This window comes from Penicillium canariense (genome assembly GCF_028826845.1).
Source record: "Penicillium canariense strain IBT 26290 chromosome Unknown utg000006l_segment0_segment0, whole genome shotgun sequence".
NCBI lineage: Eukaryota > Fungi > Ascomycota > Eurotiomycetes > Eurotiales > Aspergillaceae > Penicillium > Penicillium canariense.
In genome coordinates this window covers 548,672-571,329 of record NW_026622733.1, presented here as the reverse complement: position 1 = coordinate 571,329, position 22,658 = coordinate 548,672, and the positions used below count along the sequence as shown (strand labels likewise).

At 52.9% G+C, this 22,658-nt stretch overlaps 8 protein-coding genes across 8 annotated transcripts; 2 read left to right on the top strand and 6 right to left on the bottom strand.

Annotated features, from left to right (window-relative positions):
* Positions 1 to 140: 140 nt before the first annotated feature.
* On the bottom strand, positions 141 to 3,109 carry N7482_008192 (60S ribosomal eL15 domain-containing protein; the record flags this gene model as incomplete). The annotated part of the gene is made up of 7 exons (XM_056690316.1): positions 141 to 281; positions 355 to 738; positions 963 to 1,049; positions 1,116 to 1,207; positions 1,741 to 2,349; positions 2,590 to 2,950; positions 3,017 to 3,109. The coding sequence occupies 7 exons, from the start codon at positions 3,107 to 3,109 to the stop codon at positions 141 to 143; spliced, it is 1,767 nt and encodes a 588-aa protein (XP_056540081.1).
* A 1,274-nt stretch (positions 3,110 to 4,383) lies between these two features.
* Positions 4,384 to 6,528, top strand: N7482_008191 (histone acetyltransferase NGG1; the record flags this gene model as incomplete). The annotated part of the gene is made up of 3 exons (XM_056690315.1): positions 4,384 to 4,912; positions 5,025 to 5,494; positions 5,545 to 6,528. The coding sequence occupies 3 exons, from the start codon at positions 4,384 to 4,386 to the stop codon at positions 6,526 to 6,528; spliced, it is 1,983 nt and encodes a 660-aa protein (XP_056540080.1).
* A 477-nt stretch (positions 6,529 to 7,005) lies between these two features.
* N7482_008190 (Pfs domain protein) lies at positions 7,006 to 10,863 on the bottom strand (the record flags this gene model as incomplete). The annotated part of the gene is made up of 4 exons (XM_056690314.1): positions 7,006 to 9,320; positions 9,373 to 10,047; positions 10,115 to 10,228; positions 10,296 to 10,863. The coding sequence occupies 4 exons, from the start codon at positions 10,861 to 10,863 to the stop codon at positions 7,006 to 7,008; spliced, it is 3,672 nt and encodes a 1,223-aa protein (XP_056540079.1).
* A 1,589-nt stretch (positions 10,864 to 12,452) lies between these two features.
* N7482_008189 (esterase/lipase family protein) lies at positions 12,453 to 13,812 on the bottom strand (the record flags this gene model as incomplete). Its single annotated transcript, XM_056690313.1, has 3 exons — positions 12,453 to 12,819; positions 12,997 to 13,421; positions 13,516 to 13,812. The coding sequence occupies 3 exons, from the start codon at positions 13,810 to 13,812 to the stop codon at positions 12,453 to 12,455; spliced, it is 1,089 nt and encodes a 362-aa protein (XP_056540078.1).
* A 379-nt stretch (positions 13,813 to 14,191) lies between these two features.
* Positions 14,192 to 16,018, bottom strand: N7482_008188 (nitrogen permease regulating protein NPR2; the record flags this gene model as incomplete). The annotated part of the gene is made up of 4 exons (XM_056690312.1): positions 14,192 to 15,244; positions 15,298 to 15,434; positions 15,486 to 15,914; positions 15,976 to 16,018. The coding sequence occupies 4 exons, from the start codon at positions 16,016 to 16,018 to the stop codon at positions 14,192 to 14,194; spliced, it is 1,662 nt and encodes a 553-aa protein (XP_056540077.1).
* Positions 16,019 to 16,741: 723 nt separating this feature from the next.
* N7482_008187 (uncharacterized protein) lies at positions 16,742 to 17,764 on the bottom strand (the record flags this gene model as incomplete). Its single annotated transcript, XM_056690311.1, has 1 exon — positions 16,742 to 17,764. One exon carries the CDS (start codon positions 17,762 to 17,764, stop codon positions 16,742 to 16,744), a length of 1,023 nt encoding a protein of 340 aa, XP_056540076.1.
* Positions 17,765 to 18,188: 424 nt separating this feature from the next.
* On the top strand, positions 18,189 to 21,068 carry N7482_008186 (uncharacterized protein; the record flags this gene model as incomplete). Its single annotated transcript, XM_056690310.1, has 8 exons — positions 18,189 to 18,432; positions 18,498 to 18,515; positions 18,570 to 18,703; positions 18,760 to 18,858; positions 18,924 to 19,077; positions 19,129 to 19,400; positions 19,471 to 20,052; positions 20,106 to 21,068. 8 exons carry the CDS (start codon positions 18,189 to 18,191, stop codon positions 21,066 to 21,068), a joined length of 2,466 nt encoding a protein of 821 aa, XP_056540075.1.
* Positions 21,069 to 21,976: 908 nt separating this feature from the next.
* N7482_008185 (uncharacterized protein) lies at positions 21,977 to 22,531 on the bottom strand (the record flags this gene model as incomplete). Its single annotated transcript, XM_056690309.1, has 1 exon — positions 21,977 to 22,531. The coding sequence occupies one exon, from the start codon at positions 22,529 to 22,531 to the stop codon at positions 21,977 to 21,979; it is 555 nt and encodes a 184-aa protein (XP_056540074.1).
* Positions 22,532 to 22,658: the final 127 nt, after the last annotated feature.

Genomic DNA, 22,658 nt, shown 5'->3' with positions numbered 1-22,658 from the left:
GCTAGAAACAGATCCTGCCGGTCTGCATTAAACTCGAACCCAGCGTAGATGAAACGATCCGGGAGAGAATTGATCGAAAAGATAACCACATGCAGCCAATATTTTCCACCACAAAACACCGAATAAGTGCATTAACGCACTTAACGGTAACGCCAGTAGCTCTGGGTGTTCTGGAGCTTCCAGGTGTGGCGGCGGCCAGCCTTGGTGTTGTTGTAACGATGACCCTTGTTGATACCACGGGACTTCTTGCCGGTAGCGGTGAGACCACGGGCCTCGCGGTGCTATAATGAGAAATTGAATCAGTATGGCCATTTTCATCTTATTGAATAAATTTTCTTCTGGGAAAAAACGCACCTTGTGGACGGGGTTGCAGATCCAGTTGATGCGGGCATCGCGGCGGATAGCCTTGTGCTGGGGGTCCACACAGATAACCTCGAAGTACTTGTAGGTGGAGTCCTGGTTGATCCAGTAGGAGTTCAGGACACGCAGGTTGGCGCAGCGGCGGCCAACACGCTCCTCAGCGGTAGCGCGCAGAGCACGCTGGTACTTGAGCTGGTTGATACCATGGTTGGTGGGCTTGCCGTAGGTGGCACCCTTGGGGGCAGGGCGCTTACGGCCACCGCGGCGGACACGGATGCGGTAGACGACGTAGCCCTGCTTGGCCTTGTAACCGAGACGGCGAGCCTTGTCGGGACGAGAGGGGCGCGAAGCACGGTGGATGGCGTTCAGCTGGCGGAGCTATATTGATGCACTCTCAGCAAAGTTCAACGAGTGTATAGCAAGACACATGAGACCCAAAAAGAAGTCTCATTGCTGTGCCACAAAAAAATTCATTTCCGCCAAAGGAGGTTCGGTTCTGAGCCGTCCAGTAATGCCAGGAATCCAGGCATTTCCTATGGCTACGCACACGAGCGCTCGGCGGAGATGTCAGGCAATCGAGGGTCGGGGAGATTCTATCTTACCTCCCAGCAGCGAACGCGGAGCAGGAACCGAATGACATCGGACTGCTTCTTCTTCTGGATCTCTTCGACGTACTTGAGGGCACCCATCTAGAACAACTGCAAGTCAGAATACTATTGGGTCGAGGTGTAATTGGGTATCTGGCGTGAGCGTACCTTGTCGGCTTCACGAGGTCGTCGGTTGTCGTTGTCGCAATTGCGAAAAGTTCGAGGGAGAAAGGTTAGCGAAAGAGAATGTGTGTGGGACGCTAGTCGATTAGCCGAGTCTGGTTTGTGGGGCCAATCACGGGCTCGCAGTCACGGGGCTGGGCCACATGAAACCTTTTGCCTCAGGTGTCTACTGCTTTCATCACTTAACCAGTTAACTAGGAGTTAACAATACTACGAGTTTGATTCGGAATACATCTCTCGCTACAGCACAAAATTTCCTGAAGCGAACAACACTCTTGAGAAACATGTATCTTTAACAATAATTGACAAAAAGGATATTCATATTACATAACACTTTGCGCCCTTCTAACACAACTAGTAAATCTCGTGTGTGAATATTTGCTCGAGATGGAGAAAGGAGGCTAACAAACAAATCGCTTCATATTCACAAAAATGCTGGTTGATGCTGGCTATTTACGATGATCCCCATTTTTTTCAGAACTTTGCGGAACGAATATTAATCTTCAAGTCCCTCCTCGTGCGGCCTGTTCTTGGCGAACCATTGCGTTCGTCACAGGGATATTAATCGAGCTCGACGGCAGAACGCTCTTCTTGCACAATGGACACAGACTGCTTGTCTCCATAAGGTAGGGGTCGATACAGGCAGCGTCGAAGATGTGTCCGCAGGGAAGTTCGCGGACCGTCGATGATGCAATGACAAAATCATCAAGGCAAATCGCACAGGTGGTTTGTGTATGGCTCAGTCGATATGGGTTTGGGGAGGCAGCGTGCTCCTCACTCCCTGGGTTTATCACTGCTGGCTTCGGTCGTCTAATGCCAACAACCTTTTGAGTCTCCTCGTGGGCTTCCTCGAGGGCTCCCTCGTGGGCTTCCTCATGGGCTTGGTCTTGGGGTGGCTCGGGAGACTGACTGCCGAAATCAAGCTCTGCCATATTTGTGTCGACCTCTTCTTTGACTAGTGTTGTTTCAGATGCAGGCCTTGGGCCCGCATAGGTGTAAATATGCAACTCTTCAACGACTTCGCGAGGGACCCGGATTTGATTCATCGCTAATCTCTCGATATCAACTTCACCGGCACTAATACGTTGGCGAAGAGCTTGTCGCCGTCTGTGGTTGACAACATGATAGATGATGAACATTATCAGGCTCAATCCGAAAATTGTTCCCAGGATTGCGAGGACGAAGCTCCATAGGCTCGGATTGGAGCTTGTCTGAGTTTCTGCCATCCGATCTATTAGCGACTAATTGAGAATGGAGCTTGGGTATTGAGATGGCTCACCATTATCAATCATGGTGAACAATCTATCACTGCTATCGCGTCGCTGCACGGACGGATGGCTTCCGTTACGAGTTCGATTCATCTGTCCATCGGAGAACCAGGCAAGTTCACGCATCAGAGTCGTGCCTGCGGGGCCAGGTATCGCGTAGATTGGGTAATGGTTATCGATTTTCCACTGACCACCGTCGTTGAGGTTCCAACGATCATCACTAGCCGGAGGGGGGATTCCAGACTCCTTATAAGAGGGTTCGAAGAACACGAGGGCGTACGTGCCAACCTCTCGTGAGGCAGCCAGAAACGATTGGGTACAATCAACAGAAACCCATGGGGCGATGCCAATAATCGGGTATCCGAAGTTTGAAACATCTTTGTGGCGAGTGACAGTTTCTGGTATGAACGCCCCCGCGATATCATTGCATGGGTCTTGTGGCGCCAAGCTGGGGACGAACAGCAGGCCAGAGGTAGAACCGGAGTCAGGTATCCCATTGGCTGAGAGGGTCTGGACAGTGCGGTCGAGGACGAAGCGAAATCCAACATTTTCCTAATTAGAATCTCGCGTGAGCACACTCGCTTTCGAGAGCATTCCAGGGCTGAGGCTTATACATACATTGACCGATGCTGAAGAATTAGACGCACTGCCCGGGCCAGCAAAAAGCGTGGCAACTGTGGCTAGCGAATGAGGGGCTGTCGTACGCGACATAGTTGTGATCGATCTGTAAAGTATGCAGAATTCTCTATTTGCGAGAACAAGAGATGTAGACGGCTGTTGGATCGGGGTGACCGAGATAGGTGCATGCACATGATGAGTTGCACGCCGGTGGCTGGACGAGGAAGCGAAAGAATATCGTGAGGTTGCGAGAAAGGTCTTTTATTTTGAGTAACTGCACTGAGTCAATGCCTGATCGATCCCGGCGACTAATCCCAACTACGGCCATTTTGACCTATTCCGCATCAGCATCGGGCAAGGAATGCGACGGCAAATCGTGTCCGTCGCAAGAATGTGGACGGCGTCGCCGGCCACGAGGCAAAAAAGGTCCGTGACCTTGGTTTCAGAGTGGGAAAAAGAGAAATATTAGCCGCAATCGCCGGGCATGTATGAGGAAATCCATACGAAGGGGAGGGAGTGAATGTTGACCGGATTAGGAATGCTGTTTGCGGATGCCGGTTGCAGGGGGATCGGTTCGCCCTTCAACGGCCCTCTGTTTTGACAGTAGATAGCAGTGCTTTCTTCTTCACATCGTCCTGAGAATATCAATGAGGACCTAGAAGATAAGATTTTAATGAGCAGCTAAGAGTTGAGAATAAAGAATGGGCTTCTTCAAAATCCGATCTGAGCTTGTCTCAAGACTGCCCACCTTGTAAAGGCCGTAGAACTCCGAGGATTATATATAGGTAGTTCAACCTGGTCGGTATCCCTCCGTTTAGACCGGGATACATTTGTACTCTGCTTGTACAAAGCCTATAATAGGCTATCAGTGACCTGATATAAAGTATTCTATTATTCATGAATTGCTACAAAGGACAACAATAATACAGAAAATGTCCAGTCTGGAGCGATCGCAGGCCTCAAAAACAACCTGCAGAATGGACATGAACTACTCACCGCGCTTCCCACCGCCTCGGAGATTAGCTTTTCCGAAACGCCGGAGGTGCAATATCACGTGGGGAGATTGCCCCAGATCGGAGAGCACCGCGCGACTTTGGGTGCTTACTGCTCTGTCAAATCACCTTAAGCTTTCGGATCATCTTATCCACGGTAGCTCTCATCCCCTTCATCGACCGGGGAAGATTCCTACTTCCCTTGAGTTGAATTTTGACCTAGCAGCTCTTGGCAGCATGCGTCATCTAACATCCACGGATGCCCTCTGAGAACCGCCCAACTCACAGATCGATACCTCTATCTGCCTATCGTTGCCCCCAGATCGGCCGGTTGACCTAACTTATCGTTTCCGCTGCCAAATTGAAGCAGGCAGAATGCCTTCCGCTTATAAGAGCAAGGGTAAAGGCCGTGATGCGCGCCAGTCGCGTAGCCGCAACACAACTCCATCGAATGCGGGCGGCGCACCTGGTGTTGCAGTGCCGCTAATACCAAGCTATCTTGAGAATGATGTAACGAAGCTCATCGACCTGGCAAATGGCCAATACACTGATCTGCTTGACCTCGTGGCCGGGCCAAACATCCCGGATTCGAAAACCCTCGAGACCCTTGTGGAACACTTGAAGAGCCTCAGTGATATGGCGGATGCTCGTGGAGACGCTTGCAATGCTGGGATGCGAGAGATGTCTCAGAAGCGGAAGGAGGTCATGGAGGACCAGGAGCTTAGTCGTGAGGTTGGAGAGCGTGCAAAGTTGAAGCGGGAGACCGAGGATGATGACGACCAGGTGCACAAAGGAAAGTTGAAAAAGCGGAAGGAGAGGTCGAGCACAAAGGAGGAACGGCCGTTGAGCCATGGGGCCCACGAACTCGCCCGGCAGGATGGGGCCGAGACGAAGATTGAGGGAGGTGCGTGATGCGACTCATAGCTCGATTGCTGAGCTCCCACTCCACTTTCCTTTTACCCATTACTCCACACCTCACTTTTCCCCTTCATTTGACAACGACTGACTAGCCACAGCTGCTTCTCCAGTTTCCAAGCACTCGAAGAACGCAGCTTCCGACAGGAGCTCCTCACTTTCACCCCCTTCCATGCTATCTCCGAATGGCGCCGCTACCGGGGCTGACGGCGCAGCTGCGCCTAGATCTCCCGGCTCGGAATCCAGTGAGGACTCTCACCAGCCTGAACCCCAGCCAGCCATTCCCCAGATTCAAGTTTTCGGCGACAATCCGCTTAAGTTCGACGATCCCACCGTCTACCATATTCGCGACGTCCAGCCTGAAATGGGCGATGATGAGAAGAAGGAAATCTACAGTGTGGCCCGCTTCCCCAAGAGCGATCTTGCCCATATGATGGCTGGTGTGCCGCCGGACAAGGACTTTAGCAATGCCAAGCCTTCCAACCAGGTTAGCGCCAACACTTTCCAGGCCTACATTGAGCCATACGTGCGACCTCTCACGGAGGAGGATATTGCGTGGTTAAAGGAAAGAGTAAGTTCTACAACCTGATTTCACGGGTTTCCACCACTAACAGATACAAGGGGGATCGCGCGACTCCATTCATCATCCCGCGTCGCGGAAAGAAGAGCTACCGTCAGATCTGGGCGGAGGAGGATGGCATCTCTTACGACCCCAGCCAGGATGAAAAGGATCAGCTCCCTTTGAATCAGGGCCGTGGCAACATCGAACAGTTGACTGACGACAAGACCGAAACCAACGACATCTCGATCGGACCCCTGCTCAGCCGTCTGGTCTCTCTTCTGCGCTACGAGCACCGCACCCTTCCTGAGGACAGTGCAACCTCCACTAATGGCGATGCACCTGCCAACGATAGTCTGGGCGGGGACGCAATGGATTTAGACCCGCCTAACGGTAGCTTGGAGCCCAAGTCTTCTGACAGCAAGTCCCTTCCGCCGGCTACTGCATTCCGTGACGCTTCCCCAACTGGCTTTAAGACTTCTGTCGCCAAACTCGACCACGCCCAGCTCGATGAGCGTGCCAAGGCAGAGCTGCGGTATATTGGCTTCCTGGGAGCTGATGACAATCCCGACTATGATGCGCACTATGATGATGAAGTGGCTGAGCGCCTGCGCCTTCTCCAGGGCGAGCTGAAGAAACAGATTGTTACCAACAACGCGCGCAAGGCTCGCATCTTGAAGATCGCTCAGGAGCACATGGCCCTTCTTGAATTCACCACCATCCAGGACGACCTGGACTCCCAGGTTCAGCAGGCCTACCTCAAGCGCACTCGTACCATGGGCAAGAGTAAGAAGGGCTCGCAGGCCAAGCACCGCCCCGGCGGTGCTGGTGGTGGCAGCCACGTTGCCAGCGCTGGTGTTTCCCGTCCTGCTGTCGGTGATGCCGCTAAGATCGTCATGGACCGACGTAAGCGCTGGAACGATGCCTTCCTGCCTATCTTCGACGACATAATGACCACTATCCCATCTGAGAACGAAACCATCTTCGACTCGGCAACCATGGCCGAGTACGAGAAGGCCGAGCTGGAGGCTTGGGATGAGGAGTAAATCTTTCCTTGAAACTACCCGCCATCTCAACCACTCACCCTTTCGTCTCACCCGCAAAACTTCCACCCCATGCAGTCTCTGACCACATCTCCATTACTTTTATTCTTTTTTTCTGCGCACATGATACCTAGGCACGACACGACTGGTACGACGGACACGGCGTTGGTGGGATTTTTCTTTCGTTTTCTATCTCTCTTCTTAATAAGGTCTAAACCCAACGGGAGCCACCATTTGTGCTCGATACTGGTTTTGTCTTGAAAGATACACTCTTTGTTGATCGCATCCTCGGCAGTATGTAGAGGGTTGATGTTTTTCTTTCTGGGCAGGTGCACGTGGTTGCTTCTAGGCAGCCGGGGAACTGTCAAAGTCAAAACCAACGATAATCAACTGAGTCTGTTCTTGACCTACCTTGCCGAACCAGCAGATCTACTAGGTCAAAATTAGGCTTGCTTGAAATTGGACTATTAGTCAAATTCTTTAACCAATGAATGCTAGGGCCCGTCGGAGAACACCCAGCAGGCTCTGGTCATCCTTAGTTGAACGTAACGCTATCCCTTCTAAGTCATTGCTATCCTTCATGTAAGACAGCAACAGTTTCGCATATGAAGCAGCCGTTGCCGCCGCATATTCCTGAAACTGTTTGTTCTTGTGACTGTCCGAGTAGTCGCATATCCCTCTGATAACCAGACAAGGCAAGGTGTTCATGATGCCGGCTGCTTCCATCTCGAAACAAAGCACATTTCTCTCCACGCTCCACCTGTCGCGCAATTTGGCATCTTTCATGACTCGATTACCTGATGCAATCAGTCCATAGTGTATCTGCGGGTGCTGATTCGACCGACTTGGCCGCGTCGTGACATGGGCAACACTGCAAGGATCACACGTAGCGTGGTGGGAGTTGTGCGTGTACACGCTAGAAAATAAGCGATCATTCTCTGGCCCTGGATACCGATACTCCTTCCTGCACGCTGCGATCTCTCTGATGTATTCTTGGAGCGGGGCGTCGGGTAGATGGGGGTCAGACTTCAGGCTGCTGAGTGCAGTCATTACTAGTCGTGGAGGAGGCTGGAGAAATCCACATGGCTCAAAAACACCGTTTTCGAGAGCCTTGCCCATGTCGTACTGAATAACGCCGGGGCTCGCGCCAATCGGCTTGCTCACCACGACGTCGCCTAGGCGGATATCATTTCTGGATGATGGAACACCACCGCCGATGCCCACCATCAAACAGAATTTGACGTGGTGAAAGCTCCTTCTCAAGTTGGACGCGACATCCGCTGCAGAGTTTGTGCCATATTCACCATCTGGAAGACAAGCAGCGACGACCTTGTGTCGCCCTATACTACCTAGCGCATAGTGGTTCGAATCCGCAGCCGAGAGGCAGAGATCAGGATGGGTTTGGTCGAATAAAGCGCGAACAGCCAGGAGCTCCAGCGGTAACGCGCACACAATACCGACAGTGTAATCCTCGGGCCTGAGAGATTCCAAGTTCCATCTCGTGTACGATCGGACCAGTGGCTTGGGTCGTGCCGACTCATTGTCAGCAGAGGTACTTTCAATGGTGTCTTCCGTCGACATCGAAGTGACCTGGGTGCTCGACAGTCGGAGGGAATCACTCTCGGACCCAACTGAGAGTGCATTGCTGCTGCCATGTCCAGTCTCATCGTTTGGGGAAAGGGGGTATGTTTCATTAGCCATGATGTCGTGCCTTTCAGGGTCCCCAGCATCGCCCCATCGCCACTGGCAGTTTCGATTATATCCAAAGACCACTGCCCCATCAGGAGCCAGACTTATAGCATCACTATATTTCTCTGGACTACTTGACAGGGTAGCCGGTAGTATCACCTGGACCATGTCGGCGTGATCTGCGGCAGCATCGTCGCAGCCACAGGACTCGAGGACCGTAGCTGAGTTGTGCCACGCGAGGTTTTCGCTCAACCGTATCGGGTTTGTTGTCAAATCACCAGTATATTCGAGAACCATCTTCAAATCTGCAATTCCAGCAGCCAGATAGTATTGACCTTTGGGAAGCGAGGCCCAGTGAGGACATGTAACGCCAGATGGCTCCAGAAGGGCCCCAAATCCACGGCCCAGAAGATTGATTGCATGGATTGAGCGCGTAAAGTCAACCCAAGTCTTTCCCTTCGATGCGAAGGTCGCTAATCGGGGGTGTAGCGGGTCTGATTCAGTGGCAAGATCGTGAAAATCCCAGCCTTCGAAATGTGCGCGGGGAATACACTTGGAACTGTATCCGCTGCCATCTGGCCCGACACTATGTACTTGATAATCAAAGATTTGCTCCAGGATGTTCAAGAAGTGCTCCACTCGATCTTCAAACTGCACCTGGTCATCTTTGCCCGGATAGATCGTTAAGGCTCGGTTAGTCTCGTTCAAAAGCACTGCAACAGCGGACCCGGGGGTGCTTCTTGAATCGCCTGGTGGTTCCTTCAGGTTCTCCCATTTGAACACACACGCTGAACTGAGAGGGCCCGTACTGTCATGCACTATGGAGGCACGCACAAGATGCAGGAGAGCGCTTGCTCCATTCAACAGCCATCCGCGCTTTGCTTCTTCGTCCCATAGGACCACAGACTTCTGGATGATCCACTTAAGCTTTCTGAGGTATCCACCCCGAGACACATGGAAAGGCCTGTCTTTGTATCCGACCAAGAAAGACACGCCGCCTGTAATTATCTGTCCGCTGGAAATGAAAGCCTGGCTAAGGAGCCCATCCTCGCGTGGCCGGGGAAGCCGGGAACCTGATACTTCTTCATATTTGGCTTCTCGCGTCCCTAAAAAACAAAACTCTTAGCGAAGTAAGTTATGTAGCGCATTAACACATACCGGCGAGGTATTTGGCATCCGAACACCATCCTAGGATGTGACGTGTCTGTGAAAACCGCCCAGCTGTCACTCCATCCGCAGGGACCACCGGGCTATCGAGGTATGAAATTCGATCGCCATTTTTGTTGTGTACCAAATGCCAGATAATAACCTCCTGGTGATTTTCGGTGGGAACTAACATAGCAGAGAAGCCTTTGATGACTGGTCCGCCCAGGAAGGTATTCACATAGTTCGCCCGTGCAAGACGAGCCATCATCTGAAGGGGGATTTCAAGGCCACTTACAGCACCAACTTCAGGTCGTCGGGATATTGGGTAGCCTTCGACAACAACAGCACTCCGGAAGAGATTGTGCCAGCACTCCCCATTCATCTTGGAAGGAAATGCCTTGTCGTTGATCGTAAACGAGATATCTGCACTTAACTCTGCAGCGTATTGTCGCTCTGCACCTTGCCTTTTATCCTGAATGACCTTGAATCCCTCAACATGGGGCTGACAGTATGCTGTGTGATCTGGACAGGATGAAGATCGAAGGGCGGATCCCAGCCAGGAGAGCTGCTCCCCAATTTCCGCGATTGTATAGGCGGAACCCATTACTTCAACCTCAACCTTGCGGTTCTTCGAGTGCTCAGACGACTGAAACCAAACAACGATCTTTGTTCCATCAGGGAATTCACCTAGAGGAGCCAGTCAGCTGGTAATAAAACAATACATGCCTTCTGAAAATGAGCCTAGATAGCATACCTAAGACTTTAATTATGGGTTCAGTTTCTAGCAGGGTCTGAACAAGCTTGGGATTCTTCGAGTACTGAAACGACGGAATCCAGGTAACAATTCTCATGTCATCAGGGAGTTCACCTAGATGAGCCAATCAGCCGTCAATAAAACAATATATACCTCCTGGGAATGATCCTAGATAGTATACCTAAGGCTCCAATTCTGTTTTCATAATCTAGCAGGGTCTGAAGTAACTCGAGAATCACTCCCGCAGATGATGGCCATGTCTGATGCAGATATTGTGAACATGTGAGTGCCTGGGCTGCTTCCCGAGAGCCCGTGAGAGTGATGACCAACGGTAGTGCTTTGGAATTTTCTTCGCTGTACTCCTGGTCCTGCAAAAATGAAACCAGGTCCCACTCCACCGTGTATGTCATTTTATAGGAAGGGACCAATTCTCGTCTGCTGAAACGAAGCTGTGAAGGCAAGCCTTGCAGAATGGTTCGGCGAATTTCTGCCATCACATCGGGGCGTGATGGAATGAGAAGACAATGCCTCTGGATATCACCAAGGAGCCAGTCATATGCTGGGTTTCCGAGAATGCACTCGCGGTACTTCTGTAATCCTGGCATCACGGGATCAACGTCTTCATCTGTGTTAATTTCTGGAGGCGGCATGGTAAAAAGGCCGGCAAGGTCCGCCTCGTCGTCTCCAAAGATTGGGGCTAAGGTATCATCACCCTCGGAGTCCTCATTATGCTGCAACCAGAGCTGCATTTTCTCGTTTAATGCCATGTCACCCGCCCTGGACTTGGGTGCCGTAGTTGTAGCATCCAGTGACTTGTTGAACGCATCGGCGATGTCTCTTTTTTATTATTTGTTGTCAGCTATTGGAATACGGTGTGCCTGGGGATAAAGTTGACTCAGTACTCACTGTCGATATTTATGAATAAACACAGGAACATCTCGGTGGACCTGTTGGGATGATTCCACGGACCCAAGTCTCGAGGAAAAGGCTTTGAGGCAATCGGGCAGGGCGCTTGTGACCCGGTCCATGGATGACGAGTCTATCTGCAAACTGGAAACAGCTTTGAGGAGCTCAGCAACGAGCTCGTCGACATAAGCCTCCTTTATTGAACCATCCATGGTGAGAGTATCAGAATATATGGTGTGCAAATCGTCCAGCTCCAACACTGATGCTGTCTGCGCGATCTGGGTATTCAAAGTCGAGAGTGGTCCTGTAGAAAATACTCGATCAGACCTGTATTGGAACTCGGAGTCTATCGCGGTATCAAGTTGATGTGCCACAGTCGAATTTTCCGTGACAACAAAGTCCATGGCATCTGGATTCTGGCTCAATACCCCAGCATCTCCCGAGCTTGACCCAGGAAATCTTGCAATGAGAAAGGCTTCAGCCATCTCTGTGTCCATGATGTGAGCCACCTGGATATCCTCGATACGTTGGCCCGTTGCCTTGAGACGGTGACCTAAGGCATGAATACCCAATGGCAAACAATCGCAGCGTTCCACAAGCTCGACGGCTCGGAGAGTCTGGTCTGGCGTTGGTATCTCTATTCCGAGCTCCTTATAGAGAAGCTTACAAGCTTCTTCTACCGTTAGCCGAGGAATGGATAAGCAGTATGGCTCGAAAAGACGAATATTGTTTCCAAGAGTGGCGTCGACCGAAGTATATATGATACTGCATCGCGTGTTCCATGGAAGAAAAGATCTGAAGGTATTAAGATCATCATCATCGGTGAATTTGATCCCATCGAAGACTAAAAGCCATTCTTGGCGCGTCTCAAACCAGCGACGAACGGCAGAGACTAGGGGTTTTTCAAACACGGGACTCTGAACTCCGTCGAATTCTAGGCCACGAAGCCTAGCTACTCCGGCGATCTCCATGAAGCATTGGTATTTCGATTCACGGGAGGTAGCATTAATCCAGAAAATTCCGCCCGGGTAGGACTCACGATGCGTGTAGACGTACTCTCGTGCCAGGTGTGTCTTGCCGGATCCCGCGATCCCAGAAATAAGAACAGCCTTGGTTCGATATGCATGAGCTCTCTGCTGGAACAAGCGATAGTGTAATACTTCTAGCTCTTTCTGCATGCCGAAAAAACCTGCGTTGGGACGGAATCCTGGTGGTACGATAAAGAGCTGCTGGTTCGTCGAGACTGGCAAGCTACTATGGTCTTCGCCAAGGATCATGAAGTTATCCAGATCTGGCAGAGAGTGCCCTCACAGGTAGTCAAATTAGCAATTGCCCTGAGGGAGGGAGTGGGAGGAGCAGCCAAAATGAGGATGACCCTTAGGAACATATCCTCTCTGGCAGACCAACTTGCTCGAGCTGATCAGTACCCGATTCAAATTCTAGCCACTAACTCTATATTTGACTGTTCAACAGTACTGATCCCATACTCAAGTACCAAGTGGGTAGTGTGCGGACAATGAATCGAGCGGTAAAGAGCAGGCTTACCGGCATCGTCTTCTCGGGGACCGCCTGGCCCTTCATAGGCATTTTTCTTCCCCTCCTCATTCCACCAGCGGTCTGCGATAATGAAGGGTGCTTCGCGGGAGTATTTGAGGAGAGATTTCGCTATAGTCTCAAAGCCAGGAGCATTTTGATCACTAAATTTGCAAATATGGACGTGGTCTGCTTCGATACCCATTCTGTCAACGCCTAGTATAGGTGGTGCCGCCGATGCTTCATCCACGATAATCATCTCAGTACTCTTGATGAGATTGACTTCATCGACCCTCTTCATCCTGTCGGATGAAATCTCAGGCTCTTCAACATTCTCTTGCAATGGTTGTGGCTTTGTATGAGTCGATGTGCGACTCAGGCTGTTGGGAGATCCCGTGCGGATGTTCGTTCTAAACGGGGATCTCTTATCACGCCCCTCCAACGCAGGCCATGCGGGGTATTGTGCAAGCCATGATTCTGAAGCTGTTTCCAAGGGTGTTGCATGCTTGAGTTCCGTTGGGCGAAGTTCGTAGAGGAAGTAGATACGGAACCGGGATATGATGTCTAAGAATCGAGTGTTGATGCTTTCCAAGTTTGTGCTCTCATACCGCAGTTTCATCAATAGTGAGGAATTCTCTCTAGACTCTGTGGGGTTAATGGCATAGTAGATACCTTGCAACAACGAACCCCAATCGGCGATGTCGGGCCCGTTGTGCGGCGTGCCAAAGAAAAGAATGCCGAACGTCGAAATATAAACGGATCGCAGGTGGTTAGTCTTCTCATCGGATGAAATAAGGGCGTATTTGACGATTAGCCCACCCAGCGAATGGCTGACGAAAATAATCGGTCGCTCAGAACAGTTTCGGAACTGTCATTCATATTCAGTTCTTGCTCTGGAATGGTCTGTCCACCAGGCCATGTATATGTAGGTGGATAATCCATTTGGAATACGAATAACTCACCTTTCTATCGGCCACCAGGTCGGATAACAGCGTCTCCGCTTGTATGAGAAGGGGATGGCGCGCAGCGGCGACCGAGGGAACAGTCGCGTTGTAGCCGTAAGTGAGGACACGCGGGTGCACCGAAGCCAGAGCTTGAGGTAAGAGGTCGGCAGGCCAGAAGCAGCCGGTCTGGCTGGTCCACGAGTTACGGGGGTGGCCGCTGAGCCCATGAACAAAGACAATATCTACGGTGGGGTTGGCGCGGGGACTGTAAATCTGCGTCAAGCCAACCGTCTTGACGGGGCGGGGATCAGACATGGTAGGATCCGGTCACGTTGAAGTCATTCTGTAGAAATAGTAAGGTGCAAGAGAAGAAGACGAAGAAGAAGCGGTTGATAAGCGAGCAGGCAGCTGAGCCGCAGGTGATACTGATCAATGAGGCTGTGGGCGCTGTGGGCGGCAAGATCTGATTCTACTCGATCCACGTTGCGCCACGATTGCGTCTAGGGCAAGGTCGATCTATACCTTGCTGACTCTTATCCAGCCACTGCTCTAAACAGCGAACAGCAAATGCAGGGACGAATGAAAGTACAAACAGCGCTTACAGTCATGATTCGGGTATCTACTGGCGACAGACTTCAAAGTACCAAGTATCCAGCCCCACCCAAGATTCTCCATCGAGATCACCGATGGAGAATCAGTACCTCCCCGGGTACCGCTTCAGTCTAACAGTCAACTCTCGCTCACTAATCTCCAACTCTGTACATATTTGATCGAAGCTGTGCGTTCCGTCAAGATACTTCGAAAGCGTCCGATCATCGATCTCATTCTCCTCGTCCCCATACAGCCCAGACGGCGCACTCCCAGACCCAGTCCCACCGCGGCTCCCGCTATGGAAGGACGCCGCACGTTCACGGCTGGCATCTCGCCGGGCGGAGATAGGCGCGTCGTCCCCGACGCTGGATGCCGCGTAGGGCGTGTTGTTACCGGTTGTGGTACGGGACGATGGGCCGGTGGAAAGGTTGACGGGGACGACAGATGAGGAGCGTGGTGCCGGAGCTGGCTGGCCAGTGGCGCAAGCGTACTTGTGCACGCGGTAAAGGAAGCCCTTGATCACGCCAAAAGTGATGAAGCGGCGGATATCGATGTTAGCGAGCGCGCGGCTGTGTTGCGCGTACCACTGTTTCACGCTCTGGCCCTGTTTCAGGCCCGCGTAGAGTTCGACGATTCCTACGCCATCGACGACGCGGGGCCCTTGGCCCGCAGGTACCGTGTCATTCTCGGGTGTCTCGGCAACTTTGCGGCTGCCGTTTGGCGCGTCTTCTAGATCGCCCATCAATGGCCATATTTCCTCCGCGTCGAAGCGGGAGTCGTCGCGAGACAGGCTAGGGGCGGCATCGGTGAGCGGACTTGATAGAGGCCCAGCACCGCCAGGACTGCCGGCACTGGATGCCGCTGCTGCTGGAGCTATCTGCGACGGGAGTGGTGACTGAGGGCCGATGGGAGGATGTGGTGCGAAGCGCGTGTTTACATAACGCGCACACTCGAGTTGCATGGCCTCGTCCGAGCCGATTGCGGAGCTGAACTGCGCCGTTGGCGCGTATATGGCTGAGAAAGAGAAGATATCCAAGAGAAAGAGACAGCCGTAATACAACAGGTGTCGGATTGCACGGCAGGTGAGAGAGAAGTCGGTGTCTGCGAGAATAGAGATGATACGGACGCTGTTGACGCCATTGATATACGGCACTATCTGCTGGGTTTTAGCCAACGAGCTCAAGTATCTCGTAGAAAGTGTGTCCGTACCCGTTGCAGGGACAGGTCCCAGTTCTCGTCCATGAAGGCCTGGTACCGTACCGTGAATAAAGGCACCTGCCACGCCTTGACTGGCGGCGGGGAGGGATAGATGGGGAACAACTTGATGTTCAAAGTGTTGAGCTCATCTAAGCCACCGTCAGCATCATCACAATCCAAGCAAAAGCGCAGCAACCTACCAATAGGAATCATGCATTCGCAATAATTATTCAAATCTTCCATCAACATCTCGCAAAGACTATACACCTTTCCCTCGCCACTCTTCGAGAAGTCCCTCGACAAGAACCCGTTCTGTTCTTCCAAGGCGTGCATCAAATCTGCCAGCTTCTGCACCACACTCTTGTACTGACTAAAGTCTTCCTCCTCAGTCAGCACGATGCAGAAATTGAAGATGAACTCATTGCGAGCGTAGCGGTCCGATTTCATGCATATTGGATACCCCAGGATACGGTAACCATTTGTACAAACCTGCAGCAGGTTACCGCAAAGCTCCTGGCGGGGGATCACGAAGAAGGAGACGTCAGAGAAGGTTAGGAAGAGGGGCTGCGCGGGAGCGGTGGAGGAGGGTACGATGGCACCGTCGGGGACTTGATGGACGACTTTAGGACCTGTAGGATGATCCTGTCAGCAATGAAATCAGCTGAAAGGATGAAGAGCTCGCGATCTTACCCTCCTGGGTGTCGAATTTGCTATAGAAGATTGCCCTGATCATCCTGGAGGTAGTGCGACGATCGGAGCTAGGGATGGGCTATTAGGCATATGGGAACAGCTGTCGATTGAGCGAGAGATTTTGGAAGGCTCTAGCGACCCATGATTTTAGTGCGATCGAGTAGCAAAGAAGGAGAAGCAGAAGCAAAGCACGGCGCCCGCAGCGCGCCGGTACGCATTGTGAAGTCGGAGAGGTGGGAGTCGATCGACGTCCTTATCGGCGGGTCCACCGCAAGAGCTCCGCGGTGGTCGCGATTATGTACTCCGTACTGATGTACTCAGCAGGGCAATTTCTACAGTCCTCTTTCCTGAGTCCACGAGTACATCTAAGACATGAAATTCAGTGAGATGCAAAGCTCAGAATAAATAATAGAAAAATTCAATTGTATCAGCGACCACAAAATGACACAGCAAATGGGCCGAGGGTATTAAATAAAACAGGAAATCGTGAGCCGTACGACGGCCCGGAGACAATCTTGAAATATCTATCCGCAGAGAGATTTCGTCCCCTGGGGTTTTGTGAACCTTGAGCAGTAACCGCGATAAAAAAGAAAGTGACAAATATGGATAGAAACAGCAAAGAGAAACGCCCGGAACGGAGCCAGTCCACTTCGGAGAGAAGAATGCGAAAGGGAGATATCGAGGGGAAATGCGCCAGCAAATGCAGTCCGTGGGTCATGTCGAATGGCTTTTGGGGGTCAGTCATAACAAAAGCAAAAGCAGGCGATCAGCGTGCTGTATTGGAAGTGCGGGGGGCCTGAGGTGGAGGGGTGAAGACGTGGTCCAAATCATCCTCCGAGAGAAGCTCGCCCCAGTTCAGATAGTGACGAGGGGCCACTAAGTATTCGGTGGTGTCTGGAGGGTCCGGATAGTAGGCAGTATTCCTAGCCCGAGAGATTTCATGTGTCCGGATGACCTCTACTTGCATTGAGCGGGTTCGCGCGCCAAAAGCGTCAGTGATTGGACTTGGAGGGGATGAGACCGTCGCCTCGGGGAATCCCAATGGCTGGTTTGCGCGAATCGCCTCAACCATCCAGTTGTAGCCACCGCGCTCGTTGGCCTCCTTCAACCACTGTTCGTAGTCCTCGTCGAGAGGCACGTCGGCACCCTGGGCGCGTGCAGCCGTTGCAGCCAGTAGCCGATGGTTGAGGGCCACGCCGCAGCTCTCCACCTCCTCGTCGCTGTACTCATCGTCGCCCAAGGGGGAGCGGAAATCGGACAGAACACTAGAGCTACGTGAACCGCTCGCGCGGACAGTGTCATCACTCCGGGTCTCAGCAGCCATGTCGTAGTCTTCCTCTTCCCAGCTCTCTGTCAAGGTGAAGAAGTCGGGATGAATGGTCACAGAGGGCAGAGGTGGTGGTGTCGCAATGCGGATGTCGTCGCCGGTTGTGTCCCGCACCGTGATGCCTTCTTCCAACTCATAGCGCCGGCGCGCAGACTTCGTGCCTTCCCAGCAGCAGAGCTCCGAGATTTCATCTTCCGTTAGTCTGAGCTCATCGAATGCGCGGAAGAGGCGGCGGTGCCACTGGAAACGGCCCAGCCTCACGCGGTGCGGTTGGTAGGCATAATCCAGGCCGGGGTACTGGGCTTCGATGCAGTCGAGTGGGCCATAGAAGGCATTTGTTTCGATTCGTACCTCCGGAACGAGATTGCGAGTGATATGGGCAGCAAATGACACCGGGTCACTGGAGCGCGCGCGAGGGAAGAGCGTGTCGTGCACAGTCTGAGCGAGCGAAGGCTTGCGCATGGTTGGTGAGAGAGTGAAGGGTGAGTGGAAGGAGGGGAGAGGACAGAGATGTGAAAATGAAAGAAATGAAAGGATCGGGATTGAGGGGTGTGAATCTGCCAGGAGCCCGCGGCGCTCAGCCGCAGGTGTGAAACAACTCAGGCGCTCAGGCGAACCGCCCCTCTCTTGTCGACGATGCTGGGGAGCTCCCGGCGGTGGGGTGGTCTAGACGCTGGTGGGGGGAGAACAAGTCATCAGGAGAGTTTGACGGGTGGAGATGGCGAGAGAGGGAGAAGGTGGACGACCGACAGGAAGAGTTACGTAGAGAAAGAAGAAAACAAAAAGAGAGGAGGCAGAGGCAGCGGAGTAAAGGAGTAAAGGAGTAAGAACGAGGCTACGTGAAGTTTGGGGCTGGTCACGGGCAAGCCCAACGACTCATCCTCATATGCCCCGACGACTAATCGATCGCATCGCCAACACCAACACCACGTTGGCCTGTTGGCCGGTGCTGCGTTGTCGTGTCCTGCACCACCACACCCTCCTGCACGACAACTGCAGCGCCAGCTGGACTTGGTGGATTCGCATCGCGGCCAGACTCGCTCCACTCACCAAATACACCAAGCGCACGCCTAGCCTAAGCCCGGCTAGCACCGCGCAGCCCGGCCCCCATCATGTCAACCTTCAACGGGGTCGTTGCAGGCAAGTGGCACTTCGCCAACATACCGCAAGTACCACGGCTGACAGTTAATTCTAGAGTTCCCGGACATACAGAGTATGTATAACCTTTGAGAAAGACCCTGGGACATCAGCTGAGAAGAGCATCTAGTCGACTACTTCCGGAAGAGCGCTGATCGCCCGCCGCCACTGGCTTGCTTCCTCAGCCATGTGCACACCGATCATCTCCAGGGCCTTGAGTCCTTTCGGGCGCCGTTTATCTACTGTTCTCCGGCCACACGCGAGGTAGGATTTTCCCCAATGCGACTCGAAGCGGCTCCAACTGACCGGGGCCGAAACAGCTACTGTTGCGTCTTGAACGGTTTCCGCATCGCATTAATTTCGGATCGGGAATTCTAGAAGCACGGGAGGTCACATACAGGCACCTCGGAAAGCTAGTGGTAAGGATCAATCAACCTGTCATTTCGGGAACTTTTGAATGGATTTCCGTGGCTAACAACTTCAGCGTCCGATCCCGCTCAATACACCAACGGAGATCGAACTTACCCCTCTCAAGCGGATTCGGGTGACTCTTGTCGATGCCAACCATTGCCCTGGAAGTGTCATGTTCCTGATTGAAGGGGACGGCAAGGCAATACTTTACACTGGCGATATCCGAGGTCAGCGGGGCTGAATCCACTGACTTAACTCCCCAGCTAACAGAATTCCAGCGGAGAATTGGTGGGTCAACAGCCTGGTCCGAAATCCCGTCCTGATTCCATACACGCTGGCCGGCAAGAAGCTCGATAATTTGTACCTCGACACTACGCACCTGTATAGCGACGGTGTGCCTCCCGAAACCTTTCTCTCCAAGGCCGACAGCATTGCGGAGCTTCTCGAAAAGGTGCAGCGCTTTCCGCCGGACACCATCTTCCACCTTTCAGCCTGGACATTCGGGTACGAGGAAGTATGGGTTGCCCTTGCAGCGGCGCTGAATACAAAGGTGAGCCCAAAATCCCTGCCCCTCTTTCAAACTCTCGCATATCTTATGTTGTTACTGACTCGCATCGCAGGTTCATCCTGATCCATACCAGCTGAGGCTCTATCAGTCTTTCGCCGAGGCTGGCAGAGGGATCCATGAGTCTGCAGCTTACAATGGCTTCGAGCTGGGCAACACAAGCATTCCAGGCTGTCTGACCAACGATATCTGTGAGGCTCGAATTCACCTCTGTGTGCCTCCCTGTATTATGATCTGTCGACCGGATACCGTCCTCATCAAGCCATTCCTCCAGCGCGGCCAGGATGGGTTTGAAGCGCCGGATATGGGGTCTGGGGTGGGTTCGGGCGATGCGTACACGCAACACGAAGTTGAATTCCCGGAAGGAATGACAGCCATGGATCTAGTGAAAATCTGCCACGAGCGCATGACCGACAACACCAAACAAGAAAAACTCACACTGGAATGGCGGCTGGTCACCGACTTCCGGGTCCGCAACGGAAAACTTTCGCTCACCAAGTATGGTATCATGCCGGATTCGAATTTGACTATTGATGAGCTCGCGGACCAGCTCATTGCCAATGTCCTTGATTTTGACGACACCGTGGAGCGCGTGTGCATGGAGAATTTGGCCGGCAAGCCTCGGAGAAAGGTCATTGTGAGCACTACCCGTTCTCATCTGGTGCCGTCTGCTATACTCACCCTTCATAGCGCTTTCCCTACGCACGGCACTCTTCGTATTCCGAGCTCTGCCATCTCATCCGTGTCTTCAAACCTAAGAATATCCATGCCTGCGTAGTGCACGACCGAGACCTCTCAGAGGGAAATGACCTCGTCCACGAATTCTTTAATCACCTGCTCGCCGACACTCCTGGTCTCCCCATCGGGCTTGAAACGCGCAAGCAAGCTGCTCAGAAGGCACGAGAGGTTCAAGAAGCAAAGGCAGAGCTGCGAAAAAGCTACAAAAAGGGGAGTTCTCCTCAACATGTCATAGATGATCCTGACGCCCCTACCGAGCTGAACCCCTGGCCCGGAGGCATCCCGCCGACTTATGAACAGCTTCGAGCCATTAAACCGGGCTGGCTGCTTCTCGCAACGGTCGAGCAAGATGATTCAGTGCCTCCCGTCCAAGAACCGGACCAGTCCAGCAACTCGCTTGCAGATGCCCGCCCGTCCACCCCTGATACCATCAAAGAAAAGCGGAACGAAGTTCGACGCGCACACGAATACCTTCAGGAACATGCTGATCCCGAAGAGTTGCAAATCGGACCCCTTCCTTCCACATGTTCCACCGGGAAGGTGGATTGTTCAGATGACGCGGAGTCTGAGAAGCGAGGCGACATCGAAGGAGCTGCAACTCAAGGGCCCCAGGAACCATCGTCTCTGCACGTTCAGATGCCGTCCGAGTCGACTTTGGGTACTCTAGACAGCCAGGTATCACTCCCCGAGTCCGCATTCGCTCCGTCTCCGACACCGGAGGGGTCCGAAGAGCTTACCCGCGAGCGGCTCGAAGAACTTGATGCCCAGCAGAAGAAGGAAGGGTCTTCATCAGGGCGCCGACGCGCCAGAGTCGCGGCATACCTTGCCGCCAAGGAGGACAGCTACTCCGCCTGGGCGGATATCCCGCTCACCTCGGCGGGTGACAACCACGGCGAAGAGGAGATCGAGCTGTGAATGATGCGCAAAATCAGGCTGTCGGGAGAGGACTTGGTTCTGCGATGATGACCGACGACGGCACCTGACTGGGTTTGACGAGCCAATGTCCCTGGTCTTGCGGTTGGATGTTGGATGTCTCCAGACGCTGCGGATGATTGATGGCAACGGCTGTAGCAAAGAGATGTGGTTCCTCGCATCCCGCGGCCTCCTGCTGTCCATTGAATGTCGGCAGATGGCAAGACTGCCCCGGCGAACCTGCTCGGAAAAGACAAGTCTAGTGATACCCTACATAGTTTTTGGAAGCGCCCATGCTCATATTTCATATTTCTCACGAGATGGCAGAAGATAGGTTTCTTATGGATCTCTGCCGGAGATGTTTATTTCTATTTCTCACCCCCTCATGTACCTGCCAGTCTACCAATCAAAAGTGACTTTCAACTTGAGCTGAAACCCGAGTGCAGTTCGTGGCCAGACCGCACCCGCGTAAGACGCTAGTCTAACCCTCTTAACTCGTTTGCTAAAAACGACCCTTCTCTGCATTCCATGTGCAGAGCATTTTCCTAGCGTGGCGTCCAGTTATAAATCGGACGTGTCCGAGCCTGACTGTCTGGCTGTGGGCGAACACCCGTCCTGTCACGGCGGTCCGGTGGGTCTGGGTTGACCTGGCCGGGGGTAACCCTTCAACCAGAATAGAATGAGCATTCTTAGACGAAAGGTACTATGAATCTATACACGGTGTAATTCGTCAAAGGAGATGAGGGTATGTGTGGTCTAAAGTCTCCACGCTCGATCTTCAACAGCATTGGACCACCTCATTTCACACATTACTCTGGAATCTAACTAGTACTCGATATACAAAATCCAATCCTAATCCTATCTATGCAACATACATCACACTTCACACGTCCCAATACAACTTACTGGAACTAATCCCTTGGAATCTCAAAAATCGCATCCGCCAACTCCTGCATCTCCAGCACTCCAAACCCCCTCACCACGCCCAAAATGCGCTCCACCATGCCCTCGCCCAGGCCCGCCCTCCGCCGCGAATACACATCGATCCCCGCCGGCGTGAACAGCGTCTTCGCAAAATAAGTCACAACCCACTCATTCCCATCATCCTCCCGTCCAAACCCCAAACACTCCCAATGCGAGCTGGCAATCACCAACCAGCCCTTCCCACGCCAGTCCCACGCCCCCTGGTTCGATCGGGATGGCGTGTCGACGCCATGCACGGACTTGATTTTGTCTGAGCCGGAAGCCTGGTACTGTACCCGATCGTCGAGTTTGGTGATTCCAGATTGGGCGGGGAGGGCAGTGTAGGTGATCTGGACGTTGCGCTTGTTTTTCCAGAGCGGTAGGCTTGAGTGCGTGACGTGCCAGGTGCCGGTGAGGAAGTCGTTGGTTGGCGGGGTGCTTTTGTTGTGTTTGGTTGTGGCGTGGATCTGGGGCAGGCCCAGTGAGAGGGTGGGAGTGGCCATGGGGGGATGGGAATGGGGCGCGGCGCCAGGTATCCGAATGGACGAGGGCGCATGGGTTTTGATGCCTTGTTAATGACGGGGGAGGTCCGGGCGGGCCTGGAGTGGCGCCCGGCGGGGGCTGGCGGGG